Source organism: Hypanus sabinus, chromosome 4 (assembly GCF_030144855.1).
Source record: "Hypanus sabinus isolate sHypSab1 chromosome 4, sHypSab1.hap1, whole genome shotgun sequence".
In the NCBI taxonomy this organism is placed as follows: Eukaryota; Metazoa; Chordata; class Chondrichthyes; order Myliobatiformes; family Dasyatidae; genus Hypanus; species Hypanus sabinus.
The window spans coordinates 161,894,427-161,918,807 of NC_082709.1; the positions used below are offsets into that span (position 1 = coordinate 161,894,427).

A 24,381-nucleotide genomic window follows, 5' to 3' on the forward strand; every position below is an offset into this window, starting at 1 on the left:
ATGATGAAGCCATTCTCAGGTTGGAGGAGCAACAACGTAAGCAGATCATTGAATTTACGCGCTCTGTGGATGGGTATGACTGGTATGCTTCTAACAGTGTCCTAGTTACATGCTTTAATATGCCCTTGTCTGGATTATGGTTGTATGATTTATAGGGAGGCAGCTTGCTGAGTTTTATATAGGTTGGATGTTCTACAGGCCAATACACTTAAAATCTGTAGTGTTGCTTTCTGGACCACACCTAGAAATGCATTGGGGGTTGAACTAGCTGGGATGCCTCTTGAGATGTGCAGAGAAAAATCGAGCCTTGCATTCTGGACTTCCTTCGTAGAGTGGGGACGTCCCATTTGATGTATTCTGTTTTAATAGATTGGTGGGAATATACTAGCAGAGATGGTAAGTGTTTTGGGTAGATAATTAGAAAATATGTGCAGGAGTATGATCTTAGGGATTTGCAGATTAGCTCAACTGTGGCCTGGCTGGGAATTCCACTGTGGAAATTCCAGACGTGGCAATAGATTTTGATGTTAGTGGAGGATAGACAGGGTGTCTGCTCATTGATGGCATCAATAGATTTCCTCTTTGTCTATCTTTACAGACAGTTCTAAAGACCCAGTAAGTAATTGGGTGGGCTCAGGGATATTTATGCCCTAGTTTAATATTGAGGTAGGGAAAGGCTGAAAAATGGATTGTCCGTCTATTCAGCAGAATTTATGGCCATTATCATTAGTTTACAGTGGGTTGAGCAAGTTAAGCCAAACAAAGTCGTGATCTGCTCAGACTCTGCCTTTGTGCTGCAGAGTTTGGAATCGACCTGATCTGCTGATGGAAGTGTATTGTAATATAAAAACACAAAATGCTGGCAGAACTCAGTAGGCCAGACAGCATCTATGGGAGGAGGTAGTGACGACGTTTCGGGCTGAAACCCTTCATCAGGATGCTGTCTGGCCTGCTGAGTTCTGCCAGCATTTTGTGTTTTTATTTATTTCCAGCATCTGCAGATTCACTTGTGTATTATAATGTCTATGTTCTGGAGAGTGCAAGAATAGTGATTTAGTTTTGTTGAGTACCTGCACAGGTGGTTATATCGGGTAATGAAAGGGCAGCAAAACAGGCACTTACAGTACTGGTCTGAAATAGATAGTAGGCAGCTATCGATACCGGGGGATCATGGGTTTGTGCCTCTGGTGGACTGTGTCCGTTCCGGGGTGCAAGCCTGGGCCAGAAGATTTGAAGAACCGGCTGCTGCTCGTGCAGTGGGTTCCCCTCTCAACATCACTGAGGTAGTCCAAGGGAAGGGCAAACAATAACACACAGCTTGGCACCAGTGTTGTTGCTGAGGTTGCCAGAGTGAAGCTGTAAACAACATCAAACTCCCTTAGGGACCCTGGCTCCAGAATTCTTCATTGGGGTTTATTCCTGAAGCCTTTCCCATGGGCAGGTATGACCGCAAGGCAGCGGATGTTTAAAATCAGAGTTTTCCCTCTCCTGGGTGGGCTGCCGTCCTAGGCTGATGAGCCCCACCTGCCCGAAGCAATTGTTTTTGAGTGCCAGTGGTCCATCTTTGCCCTTTCTCTTATCAGTAGAAACTGTTCCGCCAGGCCTAGTAGCCTGTAAAAGCCAAGAGTTGGACTTGGTTTTCAGAGGCGTCTGAATAAACATGCCATTTGGAGCTCTTTATAGGTAGTAGGAGCTTATCCCCATTCCCACCCTGGCTATGACAACCTTAGGAACCCTGAAGTAGATATTATAATTAATGTGGGAAAAGACAAAGTCAAATCTTTTATTAGGTTGGTTAGGATTTGGGAAATGGCAGAAATTGTGGGATAGGGATGTGGTATTACAACTTGTTTCTATCAGACAAGGGGAGGTGCCCTTTGGGAAGGGTTAGGAGGGAAGGTGTGCGTTGGCAAGATTGAGGTTTGGATGTACCAGTTCGCACTCTACTTTGGCACTTGTTCATAAGCAGGAGAATGAAATGTGTAATTTCTGTAAGGTCCCAGAGATGGTGCCACAGGTATTTGTTGGAACATAGGAGCTGTTTAGGCAATTGTTGGGTAGATCTGAGCTGTCTAGTTTGCAGGATACTCTGGCACCTAAGGTAGGGATGATTAAGTTGTGTAGGGCCCTGGTGAACTTTTTAATTCAAATAGGTTTAGGGGTGGGGACAGTTAGGATTTGATCCTCGTCATTTCTCCCTTTATAATCCATTACAGTAGGTGGCGGTAATGCACCTTCCTGACAGGTGCAAACTCTATTAGCATAAAAGAAGAAAAAGATTTTACTTGTTCCACCACTGATAGCAATGAATTCCGTTGCCAGGAACCTAAGTTCTTGGGTCCTCCCCTTCAATGCATCTGCCTCTCTACCTCTCTTTCATCTTTAAAGTGCCCCTTAAAACTTACTATTCTGAACAAGTACATATTTGATTGTAACATCTAATATCCCCATATTTAGGACACTGTGAAATTTTCCCTGTGAAGAATACTTGTCTTTTTAAAGGTACTAAGTAAACATAAGTTGCTTTTGTTCCAGTGTAAATCTGAAAAAATATAATATAACAAAATAATAAGACTTAAACACAGCAAAATAAAAGGCTTGATTTCATTTCAATTTATTTCACATTATCTTTGGTATAGCTGTCATTATTTACATTTGATATTTAATTTCATGAGATAAATATTTCCACACAGCAGATCAGTCTAAAGTGAACAATAAGACAATAATTTTGAGCTTGAAATTAAACATTGAGTAAACCTTGAGCATGTTAATTAACAATTATTTATGACTTTTATGTACAAACAGAAATCGAATACATACTAAATAATTGGTGAGATAACATACATAAAATTTATGCACAAATGATCTGTAGAGCCTTGCACATAGTGAAAATATACACTATATGGACACATTTTTAGTTACGCCTACACACCTGTTTATTAATGCAGATATCTAATCAGCCAATCATGTGGCAGCAACTCAATATATAAGAGCATGCAGACATGGTCAAGAGGTTCAGTTGCTGTTCAGACTAAACTTCAGAATGGAGATAAAATATCACCTAAGTGACTTTGACTGTGGAAAGATAGTTGGTGCTAGATGGGGAGATTTGAGTAGCTCAGAAACTGCTTATCTCATGGCATTTTCACCAACGTTTTCCAGAGTTTACGGAGAATGGTGCAACCCCCCCCCCCAAATAAAACATCCAGTGAGCAGCAGTTCTATGGATGAAAACACCCTGTTAATGAGAGCAGTGGAGAATGGCCAGACTGGTTCAAGCTGACAGAAAGGTAACTAACTCACATGATCACACATTACATGCAGAGCATGTTTGAACACACATGTTGAAGCTTGAAATGGATGGGCTACAGCAGCAAAAGACCACACCAAGTTCCACTCCAGTACCTAATGAATTGTTCCTCATAGTCTAGTGACATATTATTGTTATACTATTACTGTTTTTATTAATCAGTTTTGCACATTATTGTGTATGTTTGCATGCATCACAGTATATTGGAAATAGATAAACAGAAGTGAATATATAACTGTTCTATTATGTAATAGTACAATTAACTATTCAAACATGAGGAAATCTGTAGATGCTGGAAATTCAAACAACACACACAAAATGCTGGTGGAACACAGCAGGCCAGGCAGCATCTATAGGGAGAAGCACTGTCGACGTTTCGGGCCGAGACCCTTTGGTCTATTATTAAATATTATTTATTATTATATTATTATTAATTTTAACTAATATTATTAACTATTGTTTGTTCTTTTATAAAACAATTAACTAAATTTATATTCTAGATTATCTCAATCCCGTGATGCCGTGCCATACGGGCAAAGTTACTAAAGACGTTTTTTTTTCCAACTTGTATTTGGAATCTTGCCATAAAGGGAGTAATGACTATAATGCAAAAATAATCTCACCAAGTCATTCATAAATTGTTCTACAGTTACATTGTAACGACGTCAAAGTATATTGTCTCCTACCCTAGACACAAAGTAAAAATTTCCACCGTTGTCTAAGAATTGACACAAAATTGTTTTTTTATTAGGGAATGTATCTGTCTATTTCTTTTAACTTGGTTTACTGTCCATATTAGTGCAGGGTCTTTGATATATATAGCCGTAGAAACAACAGTTGAAGCTCTGTGAAGAAACTGCTGGCTGTACGCACTAATTAATTTGGGGAGGGGTCCTGCAGTCTTTCCTTTTGCTGTTTTTGGCCTGCGGATTGGAATGAAGTTATTGGCGCGGTAAATAAACCAATGAGAAGTGCTGGCACTAAATACTCTAAATTCAACTTTGATTCGCAATTAGAAGCTAATTATTGTCAGCTTATTAGCTCAATTGATTAGAGTAGTTACCAATAATGTTAAGAGTGCGGGCCTTGCCCCCAATATTCTGATGTACCTTGGCTGGCTTTGTGCATTCCGTCCATATACATACCTGTCTTTCATTTCTCTGCTGAAAGTAAATTAAGTTTTTTTTAAAAGTGCACTTCGTAGATTGAGCCTCAAACCAAGAAGAAAAGAGCTCAAGAATACTAAAGTTACTGCAGCTTCTCAAAAGGATTATTTAATGAGATCCAGCGCGGAGTGGTAACGAGGCATTTACAAAGTACAAGTTGCAGTCAGTTACGGACTGTCTTGGCAATGTGAATTAAAGCAGCGAGAGGTACTTAGACATTCCTGACAATAAAATAAAGGAATCGACTTCTTCCCCATTTAAAAGCCGTTACAGAATCAGTAAAACTGGAAAGATAAACTCTGCCATTTTATTTTAATAGATAGTCGATAGAGGTAAAGGATTACTTGACTTCAATACGGTATCTTACTCGAGTTAAACATGTTGATGCAAACGTAATTGTATAAATAAAATACATAATAAACATAATTGATGCAAACAGCTGTCATATTGTATCGGGAAACAACAGACTGCTACTAAAAATAATCTTTTTTTCCAGGCTCACCTTCATACCACCAGCTGCATACTAAAATGCTACTTGGATATTATACGTATGGATTGTTTATATCATGTTTGTAATACCAACTTTTTTTAATCGGGCCTCTTTAGTTTCTGATACTATGTAATACCATCGGTATGAAATAAGGAATGGTGTACACTGACACAAATTTCACCACTAATAGAGCCTTCAGAGCATAAAGGAACATTTAACTGATTATTTAGAGATATCGGACCTCGACCCCTTCGCTCATCATGGACCAGCGCATTTCGGCTCACCATTTTCTGCCATTGTTTGTTACAAGGGACAAACACAGTGAGAGGCACAATGGCCATATATTTTGAACCCATTCCACGCGCAAAGCTCTGGCTTTGCCGATCATTTGAATAGTCTGGGTAAACAGCTGCACACGGACTGTTTGCATTTTATTTTTGTCCAGTCGGGCGATAGTTGACAGGCAAGTTGGACATAATGTTTGATGGCAGCATTTTACACCTTGTGACTATGTTCCATTGTGTACGCTAGTTACTTACAACTACGCACAAATGAATCTGCGCAGATGCACCCTTCCACCGTGGATCAGAACTGGTTAATCCAGCAACGGCACCTGAGATCATAATTTATTACCGTGCTCGCGCCCATTCTGTCTGAATGCAATTTAGTTAGACATTCCACAGACACGTATTAATTCATAGACTTCGCAATAAATTTGACAGAAGTGGGAACTAATATCAGATGTACACTTCAGTGAAAATGCTATGTCAATACAAGGTAACTGCTGGGGCTCTGTTTTAAGTGCAGCCCGTGCGAGGTTGAAACACACAGCTGCACCTTTTACACGTATCTGTATCCGTGGCTTCCACAGAAATTGTCGGAAGGGAATATTGTTCTTTGCTTTGAATTAAGAATGGGAATATGCTATTCATTCTGCTCACCACTTAAGGGTTTGCCCTGTGGTTCGTCCAATTTATTTACTCCTTCAGCTGATTTTCTGCTGTTTCAGGATGCCAAAGACGATTTGAGCAAATTTTCAGGACTGTTCTCAAACATCTTAAAAGCCGGTATGATGTCTGTCGGTCTTCAGTTCTCGGGTGAAAGCACGTGCACCCTGAGATTTTCCCCTCAGAAGTTAGGTGTGTTTGAAGATACTCTTTTCTCACGTGACACGGTGCACCTCATCTCCCTTTGAAGGTAAGACACCTTCTCTGGGCACAGTTGAAAATAATTTGTTTTTGAGCAGTTTGGGGAATTTGAAATGCCTCCAAGAAAGACATTCTTGCGGAATGCTGCGAAATCTAAATCAGAAAATAATGAAACGCCCTTTTCAGTGCAGAAGCTTTGAATCTGTAGCGTTTAGTCGCCCAAATGCTATTGTAAGATAGGGAACTCACTGATTGGAAGGTTGTGTGCGAGTCCCCATAGGAAACTGTTAATAGTACACCGCGTTCAAGATACTAGAACATTTATGAATGAGAATGTATTTATACTGTTACCAAGCGAATTGTCCGCAGATCACTTTGGTTTTAGAGAACTGACCCAGAACAAATCTCCCTGGAGGCAATTTCATTCACTGGATGGACGTTTAATCATGAGGCGTATGTGAAAGGCACCACAATGCTTAGAGACATATGCACAGCTGGAAGTAGGGATATCTGATAAAGCAAGCCAGAAGGGGAGCAAGCGCTGCTTATTTAAAAATGTTTAATTTTCTCTGAAACTTCTACTACAGCCCAATTTCTAATGCAGTTCCTACTTACCCAGTACTTCTGAAAGTGGCTCGCGGAAGATCACGCTGGGAAACAACCTGTCGGCTCACGTCAGCGTCAACGGTTCCAATTTAAACATGGTCTGAATCCCCATCCACAAATCGTCTCCCATAGAGTACACCAAGGCACTTTCACTCTTCCGAGTAGGTTCGTAGGACACGGAAACAGTCCTACAGCTCACCGAGCCGGCGCCGACCATCAAGTACCCACTTGCACGAGAAACTGCAGAGTTTTATATAGACAATAGGTGCAGGAGTAGGCCATTCGGCCCTTCTAGCAGCACAGCCTTTCACTGTGATTATGGCTGATCATACACAATCAGTACCCCGTTCCTGCCCTCTCCCCATATCCCTTGACCCCGCTATCTATAAGAGCTCTATCTAACTCTCTCTTGAATGCATCCAGAGACTTGGCCTCTACTGCCTTCTGGGGCAGAGCATTCCACATATCCACCATTCTCTGGGTGAAAAAGTTTTTCCGCATCTCAGTTCTAAATGGCCTACCCCTTATTCTCAAACTGTGGCCTCTAGTTCTGGACTCACCCATCAGCGGGAACATGCTTCCTGCCTCCAGTGTGTCCAATCCCTTAATAATCTTGTATGTTTCAATCAGATCCCCTCTCATCCTTCTAAATTCCAGTGTATACAAGCCCAGTCGCTCCAATCTTTCAATGTTTTAATCCAAAACGTCGACACTTATCCCCCACAGACGCTGCTCTACCTATCTAGCAGTTTTTTTTATTGCTTATATTTTATTCTCTTCACTTTTATCTTTCACAATACAAATTTGTTATGGAAGTTTATATGATTATCATTGTTTTTCTGCAAGTCATTCATATATTTTCCCCCCAGGTCGTGGAATTCTAATTGTGACTGAGTTGATTTTTCTGTTTAACAGACTGATTGCGATGATGAAAACGTTCACATATTTGAACGGTTGCATTGAGAAACAAAGATTTCTGTTCTCCAACACTGAGTCTGGTCGCGTTTATAAAGAGGCTCCAGTTAACCAGAGTGTTGTTGGGCGAGATAATACGCTTAAAGTAGATGACAGGAGGGGTATGTGGCTTCGTGAGAAAATTCGAGAAATAATACATTGAAAAACGAGGAAGTACGGGTAGAACCGAGTAATGATTTATTTCAGAGCAAATAGTTCGAAGTGATAGGGAATAAAGGAATAAGTATGGTGCGGCAGGCTGAGGTAATAAAATGGGCAGTGTATAATAAGGATAATGTATTGTAAATAATACGGACAAACACGGATACATATTGACAATAAAATTGAAAGTTTTTTTATCTAATAGCTACCGAGGAGATGCGGTACCAGTAAGGTAGAAGGACAAATATTTCAGTTAAATTAATATCGCAGCTGCACGGAGCATTGGGATTATTCAGCAACTTCGTCACGAAGTATTTGATCTCTCTGGTATACAATACAGGTTTTCCCACGCAGCAAACCGCGGCAAGGCTTCCACGAGTATTGTTGGTAAACGCATGCCATTACATACGGAGCAGTTAATACATCGGACAATATTAAACAGGATCAACTGGCGTTTTCGTTCCCGGTGGTGTATTCAGATTTGGCCAAACTATGACCAGATCTCAGATCGCGTTGCTCTGATTACAGGGACTTTGCACTTACGCGTTGCTAAAATCTCCGACATTTATATGTCTTCTATAACCTCAGTATGTTCACTGTTGGGAGTTGCTAAACTAAAGGTTATAAATCCGACAGTGTGTTTCTTTTAAAACGGTTGAAGCCACGTTACTATGCCATTTTTCACAAAAATATACGACGTTTTTGAGGTTAATTCCTCCTATGGCGTTTAATAGTTTGATCTTCTCTGGCTGCACTGTTTTAATGTAACAAAATACCTCTCATTGACACACAAACCATGGACAGCTGCAGAAATTTCAACGGAGAACAAATTCATAACAAGCTTTTGTACGTCCCGGCAGATGGTTTGAATCTGCTCCGTCAACAATCGCTTCGCCGAGGGAACCACACTGCTTATTGTTTCTGTATAAAGAAAAATGACTAGATAGTTTTTTCCCCTCTCTAGAATCATTTTGATTGGTTTTGGAAAGACCACGTTTAGCAAAAATTGAACCAAGGCGCGAAGCTGCTGAGAATTTGTTTTCCTGATCAGGCTGCCGGTTATAACAACATTGTCCGTTGATCAGAAATTGAAAGATCATACATGGAGTTGTAAACAAAGTTTTCATCATTTTTATTAACGAGTTTTGTATTTTATTATACAAATACTGAAATTCGCAGAAAGAATTTTGCTACAAAATGTTCCTTTTTGACTTTTAATACGCATTTTTCATTATAAACAAAGAACAATATATGTAACATCTCGGAAAGAATATGTATAACACAGAATCCTGGCTCCATTCATTAAAAAAGTGTCTACTTTCCTTCTTTTATAACATTTCCAAAACTGATGATAATGTTACCATGTCATAGGTTACAGGGTGTGGTTGGGGTGGGTGGGGGAGAGGGAAGGAGCGAAGGAACTCTGAAACATCATTCCTTCCCGGAAGTATTTTACCTTTGAACTCATTGGCAGGTGATTTATCGGTGCGTCACTGTTACTTTTTCTTTTGCTTTTGGTTCAACTATTTGGGCCACCGACAGAATGCAGTCCGTGTAAAAAAAAATAATACTGTGCTTTTCCTTATAGTTAAAAGTATCGCGTTGTTATCTCCATTAACGGAGAATGGTTATAATCCCCAAATTATAGATTGATTTTAAAAGCTTATAAGACAAAATGATTCACTTGTACAAACAGATCAAAGTAAAAACATTTATGATCACGTTACTGGAATGGAAGGTTCCATAGCCTTCTAAAAGATGAATCTATAAGTTTTCCTCTTTTGAGGATGCTATAAAATGTTGGAAATATATCAGAAAGTCTTTTCCATCCTAACAATGTATGATATGCTGAATCTCAGAAATCAGGGCCATTGTGCATCTCCTATGGTAGGTAAAGAAAATGAAAAGAGTTTAAACCTGCTTTTTTAAGGACATGGTAAAAGTGCTATTGCAGTCCACAAATGGTTAAACTATATTTAAATAAGTAAGAAGAAATGCAGAAATCCCTGGTAGTGTCATATTACATTTTTTAAACAATCACAGTATTTGAAATTTATTTTAAAAATCCAACACTTCACATAATTCTTAAAACATAAAAATAAAAACATTTTCTGTTGTGCCGCGTACAATATACCAGCCAGTGCTTCACCTTCAGAAAATGCAAATGTTCACTCTTCTTGTATTTATGATCCTCTAAGGCCATCAAATATTACATAACTCCATTATGAAACACATTGTTGGACACTGAACATGTGTGTTTCTTTTTCTAGCTGCAATAATAGTTATTGATGCACTTTATCGTTCTTCAAACACCACACATGCCAACAGTCTGCTTTTCCATTTACTCTAAATAAAAAAGCTGGCAGCTTGTTCAGAATAGAATCCCATTGTTTTTTCCATCAAAAACAATCCTTCTGAAGATAATTGTTCCAGACCAATTCTATTCCATCAGATACCATGGTTATATTAATTTCTTTAGCGAGGGAAAGATCCACCATAGAAGGGGTTCATACCCAGATGAAGTAGAGACGTTTAATTTAAGAGGGCTGCAAAACAAAGTAAGGGAACTATGGGCTAAAACCAAGTGTGCTCCTTGTTTTTCTCTTGATGTAGGAGTCCTAAAAAAGAATTGGAAGTATTTTAGCAATTGCTTTAAAATATAATTTTCTAATTTATCAGCAATAAAAGTAAAATTATCTACACTCTATTTGAACAAAATATTTTTATAATAATTGGCCCTCAAACTGATTTCAAAAATGAAAAGCTTTAAGCATTCATGGGATAAGAAAGGGTTAATCATCACTTTTCATCCTCTCATAAGATCATTCACACAGTTCAACATTAGTGAACTCCTTAAGTGGTTCAGAATATAGAGAAAATCTCAGATTGTACCATCCATGAGTCTGAGTATCAAAGTGATTGATGACTTCACTGTTGTCATTGTGTGAACCTTACTTTAAACAGCAAACAAACTGCAAATTTACAGTCATGTAAATTGACCTTATTTATTCCTTATGACCTCCAAGAGGACCACAACTTTAACAACCTGGAGAGCTATGTTTGCTGGAGTCAGGGCTTTATGCTTTGGCTCTTGGTAGAGTCACCCATGCCAAACAGGTCAAACGGTAGAGGCCAGACTAAAGGCCCACCGGTCCTCCAGTTTTGGGGGCTCAGCTCAGGGCTAGCAACCGTGACTGGTAAAACAAAACGGTTACAGAAACAGCAGTGAAAAATCATTCTACATCTGAGTGTGATGGCCTCCATTTGGGACTTGTGTGACTGACAGTCGTGAAAACTGAGAGAAAGCTACTGACATAATGAAGGAAGCCCTGAGCACCACCAGAGATGAAGGAGCATCATTGCTGCCCTAAACGCTGGTGGTGTAATGGGCAGTAAGTAAATATTCCTTACGAGTTACTCAGTTCTAAATGGGATCTTGAATTCATGAAAAGAAGATGACATTTAAAAAAATAACTAAAGACCAGTTAGGACAGCTAAAAATGAAAAACACCAGTGGCAGAGCAACTATGCAAGAGAAACACTTAAAATTTCAAGCAGGAACTTTGAAGGAAAGTGTTCTGTGGAGGAGGGATGAAGGGAATATCTCTGACTGGGTGAGACCAAAAGATTGAATGTAGCAGATACAGTAGCAAATAGAATGAATTATGCTTCTTTATCTGTATAATATGTTGTGAAGGCTATGGTAAATGCACAGCAGACTAGTATACGCTAACAGGAAAAAAAGGAAATTTGAGCCAATATCATTTTATAATTAGAAAAGGTATTGGAGTAAATCTGCAGAGAATCACAGCAGGAAATGTAGACTTTCCACACAATCTGATAAAGTACAAGATCCAGACGTAACAAGTTGAAAGGACCAAAGCTGAGGTTTTCACAACATTACACTGAAGAAATGCTCTCTGGAATCTTGGCCCTGGTCAGACCAGTGCAGGATTTGATATTCATAACTTTTATAGGGATTGTGGATCTATGAGTCAGAAAGCGATGGGAAAACACAGCACTGTGCAGAAGTCTTAGAAATAAAATTACTTAGCTTTGTATTAGCTCAGCAGCATTAAGAGTTATTTGGTAACTGGAAAGTCATGATATACAGTACTGTAGATGCTTTTAGTTTTATGTTCTGAATTAAATGTTTCCGTTAACCTTTAAAAAATTTATTCACTTTAATTTTTCAAAAGTCTTGGAATATGTGGAACATATAAAGACAGTTAGAAATTTCTCGCGGATTTACTATGAAGCCAAGACTTTGCCAGCATTCAGAACTTTCAAAATAATTCTAGCATAGATCGCAACTGCTCTGCAGCTGCAGAGGTCAAACCACTGGAATTCTGGGCTCCTAGATCAGATAGGAATGGATATGAGAAGACTTTGGATAGTCATTCCAGGTAAAAGGAAATATTGGCAAAACTCACGTGGATAATTCTGCAAATCCTCATAGTCTATCCCTAGGCAACTGAAGGAAATTGGAAAGAATAGACTAAAGCATTTGAAGTTTTTTTTCCTAACATTCTTGGAATCTAAAGTGTGCTGTAATGGTTGGAGGGCAATTTTTCATCTTTCTGTTGAAAATAGAACAGAAATGTAATTTAGCTTATTATGGCATTGATAGTAACATTTAATTTGAGAAAACCTATAAACCATAATTTAAAATAATTTGTGGAACTTTGAGATTTAGAAATATAAAGTGATGTTGAAATTCATCATAGATTTTTAACACCTGCTAATCTTAATTCTCTAAAATTATATACTAAATGATATAGACTGATAAAGGGAAAATAAGAGGTGAGTGTAAATAGATTATCATGGGAAGCTCATTAGAAGGGTGCATGATATTATTATGGATGCAAAAATCAGTTGTTAAGCAGAAAATAGAGATGGGATACAATTTAATTTTTAACCTGAAATGTGAACTTTGTTTCTCTCTCCACAGGCACTGCCTGATCTGCTGAGTATATCCGTGTTACTTTGCGTGTGTGCATGATGCCAGTATAAATGCAAAGTATCTAAAATGAAGAACAATTGCAAGTTATAGTCCAGAGTAATTGTTTTGTTACAGTATTTCTGTTTCTTAATTTGGGCTTGGACTTTGAGTTTAATATTAACATCTAACAATGAGCCAATTCAAAGTGGTTGATGAACAGTTAGGACAGCCAGCAGATGGACAGACTGCTGGTAAGTGCAAAATGGAAGGGTGTGACTGTAGAGAACTAATCTGAAAGTTTGGTTTAAAAAAAAATGTAATATGTGCAGAGGAACAAAATGAAACATGTTCAAATATGCACTGTTGATATTTGAAAGTGAGAATTTAATTATCAAAATGCATTGAACATTTTGTTTTCTTAAGATGAATAAAGTAAAAAACTGATTAATATAAAGTTTGTAGAGCATAATTGGCTATAGCTATAATATAGTTTTCAGAGAGGTATTCATTGAGGATAACATATTATTCAGATTCATTTAGGAGAGCTCAAAAAGGAAACAGTCCAGGCTTATGTACCGTAAGATCCAAGCTACACTCAGTCTTAGGCTGATAAGTGACAAATAACATCTATACCATGCAAATGGCAAACAAATTACTATTAGGAACATGATCCATGATATTCAATGGCTTTTATAACCATATAACAATTACAGCATGGAAACAGGCCATCTCGGCCCTTCTAGTCCGTGCCGAACGCTTACTCTCACCTAGTCCCACCGACCTGCACTCAGCCTGTAACCCTCCATTCCTTTCCTGTCCATATACCAATCCAATTTTTAAAAAATAACAGTATCGAACCTGCCTTTACCACTTCTACTGGAAGCTCGTTCCACACAGCTACCACTCTCTGAGTAAAGAAGCTCCCCCTCGTGTTACCCCTAAACTTTTGCCCCTAACTCTCAACTTGTGCCCACTTGGTTGAATCTCCCCTACTCTCAATGAAAAAAGCCTATCCATGTCAACTCTATCTAACCCCCTCTTAATTTTAAATACCCCTATCAAGTCCCCCCTCAAACTTCTATGCTCCAAAGAATAAAGACCTAGTTTGTTCAACCTTTCTCTGTAATTTAGGTGCTGAAACCCAGATAACACGCTAGTAACTCTCCTTTGTACTCTCTCTATTTTGTTGACATCTTTCCTATAATTCAGTGACCAGCACTGTACACAGTACTCCAAATTTGGCCTCACCAATGCCTTGTACAATTTTAACATTACATCCCAACTCTTATACTCAATGCTTTGATTTATAAAGGCCAGCATACCAAAAGCTTTCTTCACCACCCTACCCACATGAGATTCCACCTTCAGGGAACTATGCACATTATTCCTAGATCACTCTGTTCTACTGCATTCCTCAATGCCCTACCATTTACCATGTATGTCCTATTTTGATTAGTCCTACCAAAATGCAGCACCACACACTTATCAGCATTAAACTCCATCTGCCATCTTTCAGCCCACTCTTCTAACTGGCCTAAATCTGTCTGCAAGCTTTGAAAACCTACTTTTACTTTTACTGAGTCTTTCACCACCCTCGGTCATCAATGAACTGAAACTCATTTGGGCTACCACATAAATATTGTGATTGCAAGAGCAGGTCAGGGTCTGGGTAGCCTGTGTTGAGTGCCTGCTCTTCTCATTCCCCAGCACTTATCCAGCATCAATAGGATACAAGTCAGGGATGTATGTATGCTGCTCCAACAGTACACAATATATAATCATATATAACCACAAGAAGCTTAGCACTATCTAAGAGAAAGCAACCTGCTTAATTTACACTCATCTCCACATACCAAATATCCATTCCCTCTACCAGCAGTGCACTGTGGCTATAGTGTATACCATCTACAAAGTGCACTGAAATTATCTGTGTAGGCATCTCTGAGAAGGTAACTATGGCATTTACTATCAAGAAGGTCCATGGGTGCATGGAAAAATCAACACTGCAGAATTTGTTCCAACTCATACACCATTCTCGGGCGCATTTCATTGTACCTTTATCATTCTCTGGATCAAAATCATGGAACTTCCCAGCCAATTCTATTGTGGGAGTACCTTCACCAGAAGAACTACCCCTCCCTAATTGTTCTTAAGAAGGGTAGTCAACACTGACTTTACTTGGAAAGTGCACATCCTAAAAGAAGATGAATAAAATTTGTTTTGGAAGGATATTAACATGTTACAGCATAACTATGTAAATCTTGAGAGGCCAAAATTATGAACTATTAGGGACATTTCTATTCAACTGGTTATCTGAGAGTTTTATAAAATTCTTAAATGTTTTACATGAATTGAATTGACTTTATTTCTTATATCCGTCACATACATGAAGAGTAAAAATCTTTACGATATGTCTCTGTATAAATGTGCAATCATAGTAATTTATAATAAATAGAACAGTCAACAGAAGTGGTATGAATCCAAAAGCATTCTCACTGGACAGAAGAAACAAGGGCGTTAGTTTAAAATAAAGACAGAATGATTAACAAGGTTGTAACGAAAGGCAGACAGGATTGTTTGAAAAAGACTGTAGGATGTTGCCGGGTGTTGAGAACCAGAGTTATAGGGAAAGGTTGAATAGGTTAGGACTTTATTCCCTGGAGCATATGAGAATGAGGGGAGATTTGACAGAGTACACCAACATTATGAGGGGTATAGATGGGATAAATGCAAGCAGGGTTTTTTTTTACTGAGATCGGGTGAGATGTTTAAGGGGAACATGGGTGGGGGACAACTTTACTCTGAGGTTTGTGAAAGTGTGGAATGAGCTGCCAGAAGAAGTGGTGAATATGGGTTTGATTTGAACATTTAAGAGAAGTAATTGAATGGAGGGATATAGTCAAGATGCAGGTCAATGGGATTAGGGAGAATAACAGACTGGCATGGACTAGATGGGCCAAAAGGCTTACTTCTGTGCTATAGTCTCTGGCTCCAGGATGGTTTGTGGTAAATCTGGATAAAAAAGGACATGAAGCAGGAAAGTAGCAAACATGATTATGAAAGAACACATCCAGATATGTTACGCTGAATGGATTTTGAAGTACTGTAAACTTCCATTCATTTTATAACATTGAGTGCAGCTGGTACTATCTCATTTTTGCTATTCTGTGAAAATATGTCTTTTTGATAAATAAATTCAGCTTCCATCTTTCAACTGCAACTATGAACAGGAGCACAAATCGAGATTAACACTCCAATAAAATATTGAAGAAATGCTTCTGAAAGTCGTATCTTTCAGATATTAAATCCCACCAGCTCTTGCTCTCCTGGGTAGATCTGAAGTAATATTCCAAAGAAAAGTAGTATCTTATGGCGGACGATCTCTCTCCCGCACTTAAACATTATCTTGTCATTCGGATGAGTGGAGCTCCCGTAAATCTGCTGCTTTAACCCTTTACATTATAACAGTGACAGAATGTGTAAATTGATTGGCTCTAAAGTGCATTACACTGTCCAGAGGAGGAGCGGAGCGGTTTGGGCAGGGTGGCATGCCGTTGTGCGGTGGAGAGAGTTCAGAAATGTAAGCATTTCTTGCGTGACAGCTTTAATGAAACGTAATCTTATGTGAAGTACTATATGAAATAACAACTGAAAAGGTACCGTTAATATTTCATGCTACTAATTATTATAAACTTCTCACCTGCGTCAACTCCCTGCGTCACGTCTAGGGTTCCATGAAAGGCTCCAGTCCATGGGGAAGAAGCCGCTGCGGCAGTAGGGTCTGTCTTTGTGATCTCGCCCGGCCCTGCAGCAATCCTGGCTGCCCTCACCGACGGCACCAACAAAGACCCGTAACGAGGGTCTAGGTGCGGATTATGATGGTGGGCGTGGGCATGTGGGTGGTGCACGTGTGGGTAAACGTCGTGCACAAGTTGGTAGCTGGAACTCCCTTGTGATGCCAACGTGTAGGGCCACGCCTCAGCGTTTGGTGCGGGAGCGCTGGGCTGGTGTAGTCCATGTCCAGGCCAAGCCATGGAGTCGTGGGAATGAAACACACCGCCAGTCGCAGCAGAGAAATCGGGATGACTCCCACTCAGACACGGTGGTGCCGGGGCCTGGTAGGTGCTACTCCAAAAAGAAGCAGGGAAGCTGTTCTTCTGATTTGCAGAAACCGGTAATCCTTCTGGAGGGGGAAACACGACATTTATATGTTTTGTATTTTCTTTTAAAGTGCTACAATGTGACTACAGAATCTTGAGCAGGAGAATGAGAATGCATGATGGAGATGTATTATTCTGTTGAACAAAGGGGCGAATGCTTATATCTGTCTTTACAAACGCACGCACGCACACACACACACACACACACACACACACACACACACACACACACACACACACACAAATCCTCGCAGTCACGTATAATCTTATAATATTTTGGAAGTTATATTGTAATCAAGAGAAACGCTGACTCAAACTCTCTAAATCTCCCTCCCATCTCTGTGAGTGGTTGACGCTGCTGCTGGGAACTGAATTCAAATGAAAGTTAACGTGCAACTATGGTCCTGGGAATAAAACACTTCATCTTTCGTATCTATAGTAACTATAGTGTTTAGTGGTCTAATCAACATCATAATTTACTTAACTGCTCATTGCTTTCATTGCCCTAAAATGAACCCGTAAAATTTTAGATATATGAACCTATACGGAAATATTGCTTGCTAAAACTAGATCAGTCCAATATAATGATTGCGAGTTGGCTCCGGGAATTAAGTATTTCCGGTTGCTACACACAGAATCGGTTGTCATGGTTGTTTCAATTAATTGTGTAATCTCTTGAGTACATATTATCAATGGTCCAGTTGCTAAAATAAGTTAGCAGAAAGATAGGATACTTTCTGGTTAAAAATCGTCAGCATAAATTGATCTTTGTCGGATTTCTAAATTAGTAACAGTCAGGGAAGTAAAAACTCCTGAACATATCAGTGCTATACTTAAAGTACATGTTCTTTCCAGACACTGCCAGAAGTAATTAATTACTGGCTACCGACTTTGTGAACTTGTAAACTAATCGTTGTAAATATTATACGGAATTGGTGAAAATAGGTTTTGTCCACTTTCTCGCCTTTTGCTGGATGCGTAATATTGTCAAATGGTGGTAAGTAAGACCACATAATACAATCTCTATCATAGGGATCTGTTCTAATGTTGGACCTTCAGTATAATTCTAACGATTTTTTTTTATTAAACAGACTTCTGGCGCTGAGTATTCCAGGATGTTTTTGTCTCCTACCACCGCTGTAAGTTAGAGTCGACAATGTTTTATTTTAACTAAAACGTTCATATAAAATATTTGTCAATGACAGTCATTAGGTTGGTGTTTTTTTTTGTTTTCCACGTGTTGCTGACCCTACCTTTCCATAAGGTGCTGGATGAAGCGCGGGCCTTCGAGCTCGGGTTCTCCGCGTTGAAGTGGCTCAGAGCCCTGCTGAAATGCTCATCCACCACGGCGCCGATGTCTCCCTGGAAATATGTGAGCAGCACACATCTGGAACTGATGTATTCTGCCTCAGGAGGCTGCTCCTTCTCGTTCTCTTTGCCCTGCGAGTTGCTCTCCATCGACTCCTGCATCTTGCCGTACAGGGCTAACTTCTGCTGCGGGGACACAGGAGCCAAAGGCAGTTCAGGCACAGCCTCACCCTGGCACACCAGCAATATCTCGTCACGAAACTTCCTCCCAATGCTCCACCGGCCTGCTGCGGGAGCAAGTTACGGCCTTAACTTATTGCGCCCCCTCCCCACCCACCAGCAAAAATGGACAACTAATTCCTGGGTATCCACGGCAGAACATTACAGATAACAGGACGCATCAAATTAGAGCGCGAACCTTCTCTATTTCTGAGGTTAAATGGAACGCAGGAAAGTCCATAATCAATCGGTGTTCAAATATGTCAGTGATCTGCTTTAGTGTAATTCTCACTGGGCAGTATTATAAAAGTACTTTTATATAGCCGGTGGATCGTTATTACTGGAAATATACATGAATCCCATATCCCCAAATAAGTTACAATAATGCAAGTGTTCAGGGTGTGTCTTTACCTCGGCATTGCTTGTGCACTGTGTTTCATGAGAAACACTTGTTGAATAATTTTTAAAATAAACACTGAACTCAAGACCTTAAATTCCCCTCCTTTCACGTTCAATGCAAAGTTTGCCTGCTTTATGTTATCTGGAATATCGTTTCCCAGAATACCCAATCTCATTCTGTCTAAAATGTGTCGCTTTCCCACGGTTTATTACTGTGGTCCAGCGAGTCTGCTCCCAGAGCCATTCACATCTTGAGTAAGTTTAACGTGGCATTATGTCCAGTGAAACGGTAGCATTATCCGCATCGCTCCGCTGTTAAAGACCACCGTGTTATCTTCGTTCGCTTACATGTGGACTGTCCATTTCAGTTATTTAGATTTGCTTAATCGCCTATTTTGTTTTATAGGGCGTTACTGTGCCCATTTGAACTAAACTTGTTGGTCGATTTGATATTTGCTCCCTGTGGGGATTCGTTTAAAATGACTGATTTGAATATCCCTGCAAAGTATTTGTAATATTGGGTGGGGGGGGGGGGTGGTGGGAGGGAAAGAATTTAAGGGCTCATATCGAATCCATCTGAATTGTGACTTTACGCCGCACTATTACTGAAATTGTCAGTTTATCTATCCTGTATTTCACTTCATTTCACTGAGCAACACTATCTTAAAACTGTCGGCCCACCCCAAATAGTTCAAAAAATGATCGATTTTAGTGTGACGTTTTGATCATGGAGAGCGCATTACATCAAACCCTTTGGCTGTTATTTCCTGAAATTTGCATACAGGAAGACAAATCAGTTTCTTTCAGTCGGGAATATTATATACACTAATTCTGACTGCCGTTTTATTTAATTTCTGAAAGTACTTTTGGTCTCGCGGCTAAAACTTTACGGAGAACACACCCCTCCGACTACGGGCTGCTATGCAGAGAATTTCAGTGCAAGCTTGTCAGACATATCAAAGAGATCGCGTAATGTGTTGTCAAACGGAATGAAGAAACCACAGCGGAATGTGACAGCTGACTCGGAGCCAGTTTACAAGGCAGCTGCAAACTCGCCTCTCCTTTTTCTCTGTCTTCCTCCCTTCGGCCAGTTGGTCTCGGTCGGAGGCATTTCAGCTGTTTTCTTACCTGCTGGGAGTGGCGGTGGCGGTAATAAGCGGCGGTGTAGGCGGCTGCAGCTGCTGCTGGGAAGTACTGGTGCGCTCCATAAGACTGATGATACATAACATCCAGACAACTCATGACCGGCCTGATCACCCGAATTGAACGGTGGCAACAAACGCAGCTTAAATCTCAGACGGGTCTCGATACACACATCCTCGCTCTTATAAGTCGTGCGCTCGAGAAGTGGCACAGAGACACTGAGAGAGGGGTGCGAAGTATTAACATAAAGACAATGCGAGTACCCTCCCCGCCTGCCGGCTGCTGGGACTCCGAAAAGTTTGGAGCTGATTGATCGAAGGATCCGCAACCCCGCCTGCAGAATCTGGGCTCACTTCTGATTGGCCAATACATGATTCTTAATAGTAAGTTTCATTGGGCAAAACATCGACAGGCCCCTCCCATTTGCAATACAAAAGAGTTTCAAATTCATCTTTAGGTACTCGGGGTTTTATTCTAAGCATTTACCGAAACTATGACCACAAACAAGCCCGGTTCCGTTGCTGATGCAGTTACAATTCAGTACTAAACAGTAAATGTGTGCTTGTACGTTTAATTAAGGATCATCAGAGAGTGCACTATGTTTGCCTTCAAAGTTTCTGAAAAGGTGCAGGGTGAATGGTTTCGAAAGAGTCGGCAAGATTAGGGCAAATATTGGCAGTTATGATGCGAAGGGTCGCACTATAATGTTCCCGCGAAGAACATGGTTCGTGTGGTAGGTAGGAGTTTCCCTGGCTGCTTTGTATCATGTTGAAGACATTGACAATCGAACTCTGCAGACCGATCAACTTCTCCATTCCGATGAAGGGTTTCGACTCGAAACAGCAACTTCTTATTCCCCTCCACAGATGCTGCCCGACTTGCTGAGTTCTTCCAGCATTTTGTGTGCGTTGCTCAGGACCCTTCCCTGAATCAGGCAGAGCGTCCGCTGTCTTAATTTTACGTATCGGCACATTTAAGTAGCTTCACTTCTTACACGAAGGACATTGTGCCCGATTCAGGTAAAGGGCCTAAAGATCTTCTTTTCCATTATAACATTGTAAGATTTCCATTTGAAATGCCTAAAACGAAACACGCACCCAACTCATCGCATTTGTTGCTTTATTTTTGCTCGAACATTGAATTTCAGGACTTAGTTTCATTGCAGTTGAATCTTGTAGATTGCACCAAATTGGGAACTCAAAGCTTCAATGAAACGTTCAATGAAAGCAGGACTCCTGTTTGGTACTCTCCTGATCATCTCTCCTCGTTTTCTTCCTCTACCGAAAGCTTAAACTCTTCCTTTCCAAGTCAGTAGCCATGCCAACCCTCCCCTCACACTAGAGAGTCTCTTTTCTGAGGTCTGCCCTCCCCCCCCCCCCCCCCCCCCCCCGATTGATTCCTTCGACTCTAAATAAATTCTCTTCCTGGACCTCCCCGTTCTTCGCTGGTATTGCAGAAGCTGGGAATCCAACACACACACACACACACACACACACACACACACACACACACACACACACACACACACACACACACACACACACACACACACACACACACACACACACACACACACACACACACACACACACACACACACACACACACACCTCAACAGGGCAGGCAGCTTCGACGGAGAAGAGTATTGTCCACGTCTCGGGCCGAAACCCTTCGCATAGAATGGTTTCAGTACAGGAGGAAGTCCATCTTATCTACATCTGTTCTCTGCTGCAGAAACGCTCAAGTTCTATCCACTAGCCTTTTACCTGTACCTTTGTGATTTATTTCACACCTAGTACCCTCCAACTCCACGGCAAAGGCCAAAATGGAACCCACCACTATCACGTTAGCAGGTCGTATCTTCCAGGTACAATTATACACTGCACAGAAGTGTTTCTCCTTGTATCATTAGTTCCCACCCGCTATTATACACCAGTGGTTCCTAATGCCTAAGCTCCCTCCACCAAAGCCCCTATATGCTATCAAATTCCCCCGATACTTTTTTAAAGTGTTTCTTTCTTTCTTCAGCAATGCAGCACGAGTAGGTCCTTCAACCCCAGCAGCCCCCGACAATCCCGATTTAACGCTAACCTAATCATAGGACAATATACTATTCACGGGACAACTGTGGAAGGAAACCGGAGTACTCGGGGGAAATGCACGCATTCTGCCGGGAGGACGTACAGACACTTTACAGAGGAAGCCGGGTTTGAACTGAAATGCACCGAACTGTAATACGCTCGCACGAACCACTACGCCACCGTGGCGCCCAGTCTCTCAGAAGACAGAACATACAGTACAGTACAGGCCCTTCAGCCCGCGATGTTGTGTCAGACTTTTAAACGACTACAAAATCAATCCGCCTCTTCCCCCCCAAATACGCCTCCAGTTTTCTTTCATCCATTTGCCCAAGTGTATTGTAAATGTCCCCAATGTATCTGCCTTTACCACCACTTCTGACATTGTGTTCGATGAACTTATCACTTCCTGTGCAAAAAAAATACCTCTGACATCTGCCCTATACTTTCTCCTAATCATCTTAAAATAAGTTCTATTCTATTAGCCATGATCATCTTTGGGTGGTGGTTTTAGGGTTGGGGACGTCTCTGGCTGTCCACTCTGTGTGTGCCTCTGAAAGAGGATAACTGCACTCATTCTATTCCTGGTGTTCCCACAATAGATGGTCTCACCTTAAGGACTCTTTATCTTTTTATTTCATGCTGTGGTTATTGCCATTTATTTGCATTTGCACTGTTTATTGATCCTGTTTAGAGTTATTGTTCTATAGATTAGCTGAGTATGCCGTTAGGAAAAAGAATCTCAGGGTTGTATGTGGTGACATGTATGCACCCTGATAATGAATTTTAGTTTGAACTTCGAACTTTATTATCTTGTCTACTTCTCATCCTCCTTTGCTCCAGGGAGAAAAGCCCTAGCTCGCTCAACCTTTCCTCTTAAGACATATTCTCTAATCTCTTCTCCAAAGGAAACAGAACCGGCTTCTCTTATTAACCCTTTTAACTGCAGTACCTCATCTCATTTTCTACAATCATCTCTATACCCTTTCTTATGCCTTCACATCTTTTATATAATGCCGTCACCAGAACTGAACACAGTCCATTGTTTGAGGCAGTTTTATGAATATTCTGCACAACTTCCCTGCTTGTATACTGTTACTTCAACTTATAAAGTACGGAATGTGTTTAATTCACTGACTCCTCAACTTGCCCTACCTCTCCCAATGATTTCTGCTCCCGTACCCCAATTCCTTCTGCTCTGCATCCCTTTTAAAACAGCACCCTTTACTCTGTATTGCTTCATCTCATTCTTCCCAACAGAGCATCACTTCAAATATCTCTACGTTAAACTATTTGGTATGTGCCTCCGCATTCCATAAGACATAGGAGCAGAATTAGGCCATCTGGCCAATCAAGTCTGCTCTGCCATTCAACCATGGCTGATTCTTTTTTTTTTGCATCCTCAACCCCAGTTTCCCACCTTCTCCCCGTAAACTTTGATACCATGTCCAATCAATCTATCTATCTATCCCATCTATCACCACTCTGTCTCTGCCTTACATACACCCAATGACCTGGCCTCCACAGCTGCATGTGGCAACAAATTCCACAAATTCACTACCCTTTGGCTAAAGAAATTTCTCTACATCTCTGTTTTGAAAGGACACCTGAGGCTGCGCCCTCTTGTCCTAGACTCTCCCACTATGGGAAACATTCTTTCCACATCTACTCTGTCAAGGCCTTCCAATTTTGAAAGGTTTCATTGAGATCCCCCCCCCCCCATCCTTCTGAATTCCAGTGAGTACAAATTCAGAGCCATCAAACATTCCTCATATGATAACTCTTCCATTCCTGGAATCATCCTTGTGAACCTCCTCTGGACCCGCTCCAATGCCAGCACATCTTTTCTAAAATGAGGGGACCAAAACTGTTCACAATACTCAAGGTCAGGCCTCACCAGTGCCTTTTAAAGCCTCAGCATTACATCCCTGTTCTTGTATTCTAGACCTCTTGAAATCAATGCTAAATGGCATTTGCCTTCCTCACCACCGACTTGACTGGCAAGAAAACCTTTAGGGTGCTCTGCACAAGGACTCCCAAGTCCCTTTGCATCTCAGATTTTTGGATTTCCTCCCTGTTTAGAAAATAGTCTGCACATTTATTTCCATTACCAAAGTGCATGACCATGCATTTTCCAACATTATATTTCATTTGCCACTTTCTTGCCCATTCTCCTAATCTTTCTAAGTTCTTCTGCATCCCACCTATTTCCTTCACCTGTTTCGGATCAGCTACAAATTTGGCAACAAAGCTATCTATTCCATCATCTAAATTATTGACATACAGCATAAGGCTG

General features: G+C 40.6%; 1 protein-coding gene across 2 annotated transcripts; it reads right to left on the bottom strand.

Moving 5' to 3' along the window:
* Positions 1-9,208: 9,208 nt before the first annotated feature.
* Positions 9,209-20,281, bottom strand: vgll3 (vestigial-like family member 3). Of its 2 annotated transcripts, none has more exons than XM_059966206.1 (4): positions 19,993-20,281; positions 18,192-18,429; positions 16,479-16,961; positions 9,209-10,454 (listed from the first exon to the last, which is right to left on the bottom strand). In XM_059966206.1, exons 1-4 carry the CDS (start codon positions 20,104-20,106, stop codon positions 10,411-10,413), a joined length of 879 nt encoding a protein of 292 aa, XP_059822189.1. In that variant the 5' UTR covers positions 20,107-20,281; the 3' UTR covers positions 9,209-10,410. The 2 variants fall into 2 exon arrangements, with proteins under 2 accessions (XP_059822189.1, XP_059822188.1); XM_059966205.1 differs by having other exon boundaries at positions 18,192-18,432.
* Between the last annotated feature and the right edge of the window lie 4,100 nt (positions 20,282-24,381).

Excerpts from the sequence above, each read along its gene's own strand:
- vgll3 (XM_059966205.1), bottom strand. The coding sequence starts at position 20,106 with ATGAGTTGTCTGGATGTTATGTATCATCAGTCTTATGGAGCGCACCAG. Across the intron at positions 18,433-19,992 it reads GCCACCGCCACTCCCAGCAG|CAGAAGTTAGCCCTGTACGG; the intron begins GTAAGAAAACAG and ends GTGTCCCCGCAG. Across the intron at positions 16,962-18,191 it reads ATCCAGCACCTTATGGAAAG|AAGGATTACCGGTTTCTGCA; the intron begins GTAGGGTCAGCA and ends TTCCCCCTCCAG.